Here is an 8,667-nt window from a genome sequence, read left to right as displayed (position 1 = left end):
GGTAACAGGGGGCTCAGTCAATATGTTCACGTCTATGTGGAATTTAAGAACCAGATGAACAGATGGGAGGGGAGAAAAAGAGGGACACAAACCAGCAGGGACTCTTAGAGACAGAGAACAAACTGAGGGTGGCTGGAGGGGAGGGGGGGGGATGGGCTAAGTGGGGATGGGGATGAAGGAGGGACTGGGATGAGCACGGGGCGCTGTGCGTAAGGAACGAACCACTAAATCCTGTCCTGGAAACAAATTGCTTGCGCTGCATGTTAGCCAACTAGAATGTAAATAAAACTTTGAAAAAAAGAAAAGTAACAGGGATACACCTGAAACTAATACAACACTATGTTAACTATACTAGAATTAAAATTAAAAAATATATATATAGAAGCGTCAAAAAAAATCCTAACAGGGAACCAGGTAAAATTCATTTAAAATATGTTATATGTTATTTATTCTAATAAACCCAAATGATCTATGGTTTTAATATATAATAAGAATAACTTTAATATTAAATCAATAATTAAATTAGTCAAATAAGTATTAATAAATAATATTACATATTAAAATCAATGAGAATTTCTATATTTCTTTTTTCTTACCAAATCTTCAAAACCAAGGGCATATTTTACACTTACAGAACATGATCAATTTTTATCAGAACTCTTTGATTTCTATTTACCTCTCATAAATTTCTGTTTGAAAAGCTAAATTTATATACCTAAGTTGTTCCAAATATACTTAAAAGTTTTCCACTCATTGAACTATCAGTTTTAAAATGTAAGAATGAAAATAATAGTAATAAAATAAATTTTTAAAAAGATTTTTGTTTTCAAGTAATACACCCTATGTGGGGCTCAAACTTGCAATCCTGAGTCCAAGAGTCACGTGCTGTACCGACTGAGCCAGCCAACTGTCCCAAAGAAAATTTAAGAGCGAAGGGACGCCTGGGTGGCTCCGTCGGCTAAGCATCTGACTTCAGCTCAGGTCATGATCTTATGGTTTGTGGGTTCGAGCCCTGTGTCAGGCTCTGTGCTGTCACCTGAAAGCCTGGAGCTGCTTCAGCTTCTGTGCCTCCCTCTCAATCTGCCCCTCTCCTGCTTGCACTCTTCAAAAATAAGTATTAAACAAAGTGAGAACTCACTATATAACACAGAGATATATACAAAGTTATGTAATTTAAATTGATTTGAATGAAATCCAATTTAAAATTCTGTCCCCAGTTGCACTGGACACATTTCAAATGTTTGATAGCCACAGGTGCTAGTAGCTACCATGCTGGACAGCATAGGTCCGCAATAACATTTATTTCCTGCCTTTGTTTTTTAAATTAATTTTTTATTATTAAAATATTTAATGTTTATTTTTGAGAGACAGAATGCAAGGCGGGGTGCAGAGAGAGAAGGGGAGACACAGAATCAGAAACAGGCTCCAGGCTCCGAGCTGTCAGCACAGAGCCTGACGCAGGGCTCAAACCCACGAGTCATGAGATCGTGACCTGAGCTGAAGTCGGCCGCTTAACCTACTGAGCCCCCCAGGCGCCCCTATTTTCTACCTTTAAATGTGCCTGTGTGCATGTACATCGCATCGATGCATATGGAAGAAACAGTATTCTGCACGTTCCTATCACCAAACTGTCTTCGAAACAAGACCTCCAGTGGCTGCACAACACGGCGAGATGCACTACAAGTGAAGCACTGCTCTGCAATTTTGTGTTCCACATTTTTGCTGTTATAAATATTACATCGATAATCTTCTTACATGAACCTGTGTTCATTTTGTGCGTTCATTTAAAAAGTGATTTTCTTAGTCTTCATTCTGAAAGTAGCATTACTAACACTTCCTACAATGCAGGCCCTGGAGATGCAATCCCAAACCACGCCTCCCCATGTCTGTTTCACGGCTTCCCGACCGGCATCAGCGTGGGTTTGCCAATGTGATAGCTGGAGAATCGCTCTGCTTGTCTTTCTTTGAGTACTGGTCTAATTAATTTTAAAGTTCAAGAGCGACTTCTATTCCTCCCTTTTTGAGTTCAGTTTGTGTCCTTTTCCACCTGGTGAGTTTTATAAGAAACTTCAAATACTGAAATAGTTAAGAACATTAAGAAAATGTTTAAAGAGAAGTCCATGCTTGGGGCACCTGTGTGGCTCTGTTGATTAAGTGTCCGACTCTTGGTATTGACTCAGGTCATAATCTCACAGTTTGTGGTTTCGAGCCTTGCATTGGGCTCTGTGCTGATAGTGAGGAGTCTGCTTGGGACCATCTCTCTCTCTCTCTCTGCCCCTGGCCGTTCATGCTGGCTCACTCTCTCTCTCTCTCAAAATAAACAAATAAACTTAAAAAAAAAGTCAATGCTTCATTGCATTTTAATTTCAAGGAGGTAGAAGGTGCTGGGGTGCCTAAATATCGTCGACAGAGAGAGCTACTCGAATACTTACACCAATGCACTTGACAACTTTACCCATGATATTTCCCTGGGGCTGAAACTTCTTGTACATTCCACTGCCAATGACGAACACAACTGGGAAGGCCAAAGAAGACGTGTTAACAAGGCGTCTGACAGAACTATCTGTGACCTACAAGATGTGCTTTTATTTGAGTTACAACCTTGTTTTGGAAATACTGGGATTGCTCACAAATGGGCTTGCCTGCCTAAGTCCCGGTTTGGAAAGTGCTTCTGATCCTAACAACCACAGAAGCTTTGAGTGGAGGTGTATCTGCCCTCATACCCAAACAAGGAAGCTGTTACTGTCCACTCCCCACATCATGGGGCAGCTCACGGACACTCTGTTCCGCTACTTAAGCGCAAGTTTTATCTTTAAGTAAAGCGAGACAGAGGACTAAGGGCTTTTGACAAACAGATCAGCGGATACTTCTATGAAGACAAAAAGACAGCTTTAATTTTGTGGTTGTCACGGCAAAAGGGTTTCTTCTTCAGAAAGAAAAATAAGTCTTTAGAAAATAACTAAGTTGTTTAAACTTTTACTTAATCACATGTGGCGGAATTCATTCTGTGGTCCCAGTACAGTAAAACAGTAGCGATATTTTTGCATCTGCGGCTACAGTTTTATAAAAGTAAGTAAGGCAATTCTTCTGTGGATCTTCTAGAAAAGGCATATGGTAAAAATAACTTAGAAAAAAGCATTCCTGCAGGAGACTCTGGAAACACAATACCTTATGAGGATTTCTGATTATTCAATACCACAGTTTAATCATTTAAAAGCACCAATGGGGTTGATGGAAAGCCACTTAATTTCATCAATTTAAGAGGAGCTGAGATTTTGATACGTCCTACCTCTCAAAGCATATGTCCAAGTATGTGTCTGGGCTATAGGTGTTCTTTACAGTTGAAGAAAGAGACGTATGCTTGTACCCACACCCAATGCCTGTCTTCCTCAATCCAGACATGGATGGCAGAGATGCCCAGAGATGGAGTCCACTCCTTTTTTTTGCCAACGAAGTATTTTAACCTTTAAGCTTCTGACTAACTTAAGCTTCATTCAAGCCCAAGACTGTTGCTGAGAGAAACTTCTAGAGACCATGTTGATGCATAGGACTTGGCCCCTTCTCAACTCTTCCACACAAGAAACATAATCTTTGATGTAAGAATGACTCACACAAGCTTCATGAAAATTTGCCGAACACCAACTGATTACAGTGGTTGGCCTCGAACAACAGTTTTGGAGATCCTTTCTATCTCCTTACGCAGAATCAGAGAGGAGGGATATATGAGCTTTTTAGGGAGGTGTGGCGGTATTTAAACAATTATGGAAGGACAGGGACACAGAGAAAAAGGGAAGATACTGAGTTCTGGCTTGGGCGGAAGGGTGGGGCTCATTTGCTACCAGCGGAACAAATAGGGATACAAGGAGGCATACTTGAAGCCATTAGGAACTGAAAAAAAAAAATCCAGAGAAAGTACTAGAGCCGCACTTTCTCATTTGAGCGGGAGGCTGTGAAGGCCTAAGCTGCTTAGTGAGCCCCGTTTCCTGCCTGTCCTACTGCTGCAGGTGGAACCATGTGCCCCGCCCCCTGGAGATGCTGAAGTCCTCACCCCCAGCACCTCAGAACGGACCTTGTTCGGAAATACAGTCTTTGCAGAAGATCGAGTTAAAGTGAGGGCATCAGGGTGGCTCCTACTCCAATATGACTGCTGTCCTTATGGAAAAGGGCAAATTTGGACACCAAAGTGCACCCAGAGGGAGGCCATGGCCAGATTGGTGTTATGCTGCATCAGGCCAGGGAACCACCAGCGGTAGAAGAGAGGCCTGGAAGAGATCTCTCTCAGTAACTTTGGAGGGAGCAGCGCCCTCCCGCCATGCTGATTTTGGACTCCCCACCTCCAGGGCTGTGAGATGAGAAATAAATTTCCAACGAAGCCACCCAGTATGTGGTGTTTGTCATGGAAGTCCCCAGAAGTGATGACAGCTGCCATCTCTCAGTGTAGACTATCCTAGGGAGAACACCGTCCATACTTCCTAAAAAGCCAGTGCCAAGAACTAATGTGCGAGTGAATGTGTCTAATAAACACATATATTTCTCCCGATGGGAAGACACTCTGGTAGAAACATTTCGAGATGATGTATTATGGAAATCTAGATGTTCATCGCAAGTATTTAAACCCTAACTGGACCAGGTTGCCGTATCTTCAGACAATCTAGGGATGCACACGCGTTGATAAGAGCAAAGCGTTCGGTCATGCGGTCGTCTAGTCTAATAGATTCTGTCACTTTTCATCTAAATCTGCCTAAACAGTATCAAACTTGTCGGACTCCAACTCAATTGCTCCCATTTCCTGTAAACTCTTTTTTGACCCTATTTCCTCTGAAGTAATATGCCAGCTCTACTTTGAATTTTCAGAGCATGGGAAGTATTATTACAATTTGTTCCATGAACTTTTAAAAATTGGTCACAATAATTAACATGCAGGTCTGACCTGATCGTAGGATTGCGCTAATTCATCTGGTGTCTACTTACTCAGAGCGACAGCCATGAGAGCAGCGGGGACCCCAAATGCCAGTGGGTAACAAGCTTGTTTACTGTGAATCCCACATTGTTGAACTGGGGAGAAATGATAAGATTCAAATTCATTATGGCATTTTTAAATGATATTTCTAAAATGTTTATTTATTTTTGAGAGAGAGAGAGAAAGACAGAGCATGAGCAGGGGAGGGGCAGAAAGGGAGATACGGAATACAAAGCAGGCAGGCTCTGGGCTTTGAACAGTCAGTAAAGAACCTGATGTGGGGCTTGAACTACAAACTGTGAGATCATGACCTGAGCTGAAGTCAGATGCTTAACTGACTGAGCCACCCAGGTGCCCCTCATTATGGCATTTTTTAATGCTCACATATGGTTACCATTTTTAAAAATCCCTAACTGGTAATTACATATTGCTTTTACTTAATATTCTAGAATTATCCATTTGCTTTATTGATTTCATTGCCAGATAAGCCTGGCAGCTTTGCAGTGGAAAGAGCAAGAGACAAACACAGGTTCTAATCTTAGCCCCTGAATAAATGTCTGATACTGGCCAAGCCAAAATCTGTGGGAATCCTTCCAATGGATTTTCTTGGTGGTGGAGGTAAAAGTGACCCGGATACAGTAACTTGAAGACAGGGGACCCAGTAAATAAACTCAAAATTACCCTAGAAAATCAAGATTGTGTTTCTGAATTCATGCTAATTAAAAAACAATTAGATGGCCCATGGCAGGGGTGAACAAATTTTTCTGTGAAGAGCTAGAAATAAATATTTTAGGCTTTGTGGAACATTCAATCTCTGTCCCAACTACCCAGCCTTGACTTTGTAAGGTGAAAGCAGTCACCGACAACAGACAGGTCAATGGTCTTGTCCAGATTTCTGGCCATAGTTTTCTAACCCCTGACTGTAGATCCATTCTAGCTCTGAAATCCTAGGATTGGTAAGGAAAAAAATTAAGACTCTGGGAGGAGAAAGAGAGATTATTGGACATCCCTTCTTTTTTTTGTTCTAAAAAAATGTTTATTTATTTTGAGAGAGAGCACTAGCACAAGTGGGGGAGGGGCAGAGAGAGAGGGAGAGAGAGAATCCCAAGCAGCCTCCATATTCAGCCTGACATGGGGCTCAATCTCATGGCCATGAGATCATGACCCGAGCTAACATTAAGAGTCGGACATCTAACTGACTGAGCCATCCAGGCATCCCTAGAAATTCTTTCAATGGAACGGAGTCTCCAGGAATAATCTGATCTGAAAGGAGTTTGACTTTGTCTTTGACTGACTAGGTGTTTCACAATTCGGTAGAGAAAGAAGTTAGCTTGTAGAAAACTGATAGTCACGCAAACGTTTCCCGCTTAGAGCTGTCCAAATGACTCCTGTTCATGGCAATGCACTCACCCTCTTCTCCATGAAAAGCGTACATCTATGTTGTTCAAATCCTTATTTGAGCTGATTGGAGCCATGTTCAAGTTTCTTCATTAAATGAGAAGTCATATAAAATCTCAGCACATGCTCATTTTACATTTGTGTGAGAGTCAGGATTTTAGCTTTAAAATTATTCTTTAACACATTCTGTAATTCTACTAGAACCCGGAGGTAGGGGAGGTGGCGAAAGTGAGGGGAGGGAACATAATGAAATAATAAAAGCTATTACATGGATATGTTTTTTTTTTTTAAGTAGGCTCCATGACCAATGTGGGACTTGAACTCACAACCCTGAGATCAAAAGTCGGTTGTTCTATGGACTGAGCCAGCCAGGTGTCCCAAAGCTATTAAATGTTTATACAAAACAAGTTGGAATGGGGTTTAAGGGTCATCTTCAAGCTACTACTCCATGCAGAAATACATAAATCCTCACAAAATATTTTCTTTCATCGTTTAATCGTATTTGCAACCTGGACACCATGGGGTTGTTTTGGTCTAATCTGTCCCCGATATCCCTTCCATGTGGGAGATTCACAGACCCTCAGTGGAGGGTCAGCGCAAGTATCTAAGCGTTCTTGACAGCTGCGTCTCCTTCTCTTTCGGGACAGTTCTTTTAGAAATAGCTAAGGGGCACCTGGGTGGCTCAGTCAGTTAAGCATCCAACTTCAGCTCGGGTCATGATCTCAGAGTTGGTGGGTTCAAGCCCCATGTTGGGTTCTGTGCTGACAGCTCACAGCCTGGAGCCTGCTTCGAAATTTGTGTCTCTCTGTCTCTCTTTCTCTGCCCCTCCCCTGTTTGTGCTCTGTCTCTCTCTCTCTCTCAAAAATAAATAAACATAAAAAAAAAAAAGAAATTGCTGAGATTAGGGGAATAAAGAATAAAACTTTGCTCACTAAATTCTTCCTAAGTCACTGAATACCACGGGAGCAGAGCCTGAAGGTAAAAAGGCCAAGTCCGACCCGTTCAGGTATGGTTGCCCAACAGGACCTCTTATCTTGTGTCTTAATAAAGACTTTGTATTAGTAATAACTCAGAAATATTTATCGCTATGCTAGGGGTGTTTGAGATTCTTCAGTGGTCTTTGGGATCAGGGAATCAAATAAGATTAGAAAAGACATGACGCTCATCTTCTGGATTTCGAAGTGTACAGGGACGGCAGAAGTGAAATGGGAGAGAAGAGGGACAGAACACACAAACAAAATAAGGACTTAAACTTCCATCTGACTTTCTCCCCGTAATTCAAAAAGGAAAACCGGGATGCTTTACCTCGGAGCATGGGCGTGATGATGGTGGAAAGCAAGCTTCCAGCATTAATGGCCAAATAAAAGATGGAAAAGAATCTGTTTCTTTGACTTTCCTGTAATTAACAGGATAGGGTTACAATATGACTTTGGTTATATATCAGCAGATCAAATGTGGCTGATGATCTGTCCTTGAATCTAATGGAGAACAGATTTGGTGTCAGTGGAATTTGATTCCTAGATGTTTATAACTCATTTTCTGTAGTTTCTGTGAAGACGCATGATCTTACCTGGCCCTCTTCGAACTGATCTCCACCAAATGCAGACACGCAGGGCTTTATTCCTCCAGTTCCCAGGGCTATGAGGGCCAAGCCGATCATGGACAGCGCTCTGGGAAAGGAGAGGGGATGTTGTGGAAACGTGAGACGCTTACAAGCAGCAGGAGACTCGCTCTGCTCTAGTTTCCCTCAGAGGACCAGGCACAGTGGTGCTTTCTGGGTTCCTGGGCCCAATCCCCAAGGTGGGAAGGGGGTTCCCCACACTGACAATAAACAACCCTCAGACACCGGCTGGGTGTCCTACAATTCAACTCAATTCTGACACTCTACCCAGAAATAGCATTAGATTCCACAGGTTAGATGACCCAGCAATAGCACTGCTGGGAATTTACCCAAAGGATACAGGAGTGCTGATTCATAGGGACACATGTACCTCCATGTTTACAGCAGTGCCATCGACAATAGCCAAATTATGGAAAGAGCCCAAATATCCATCAACTGATGAATGGATAAAGAAGCTGTGGTGTATACACACAATGGAATACTACTCGGCAATGAAAAAGAACGAAATCTTGCCATTTGCAACAAAATGGATGAAACTGGAGGGTATCATGCTAAGTGAAATAAGTTAGTCGGAGAAAGACAGACACCATGCTTTCACTCATTATGTGGAAGTTAAAAACCTTCCACATATGAGAAAAAAACCCATATAGTTACAGAGAGGGAGGCAAACCGTAAGAGACTTTTAAGT

The 8,667-nt window shown here is 42.0% G+C and overlaps 1 protein-coding gene across 1 annotated transcript in view; it reads right to left on the bottom strand.

The window, feature by feature from the left end:
- The window catches only part of SLC15A1 (solute carrier family 15 member 1), a 54,843-nt gene that overhangs the window by 21,578 nt on the left and 24,598 nt on the right, over positions 1–8,667 (bottom strand). Inside the window, exons 6-9 of the mRNA XM_029938414.1 lie at positions 7,929–8,028; positions 7,664–7,754; positions 4,972–5,055; positions 2,433–2,515 (exon numbers count right to left, since the gene is read on the bottom strand). Coding sequence (XP_029794274.1) covers positions 2,433–2,515; positions 4,972–5,055; positions 7,664–7,754; positions 7,929–8,028 — 358 coding nt within the window. The remainder of the gene's footprint in view (positions 1–2,432; positions 2,516–4,971; positions 5,056–7,663; positions 7,755–7,928; positions 8,029–8,667) is intronic.

This window comes from Suricata suricatta, chromosome 4 (assembly GCF_006229205.1).
Source record: "Suricata suricatta isolate VVHF042 chromosome 4, meerkat_22Aug2017_6uvM2_HiC, whole genome shotgun sequence".
Lineage (NCBI taxonomy): Eukaryota > Metazoa > Chordata > Mammalia > Carnivora > Herpestidae > Suricata > Suricata suricatta.
Note: the sequence above shows the minus strand (reverse complement) of the source record. Positions and strands in the feature narration are given on the sequence as shown.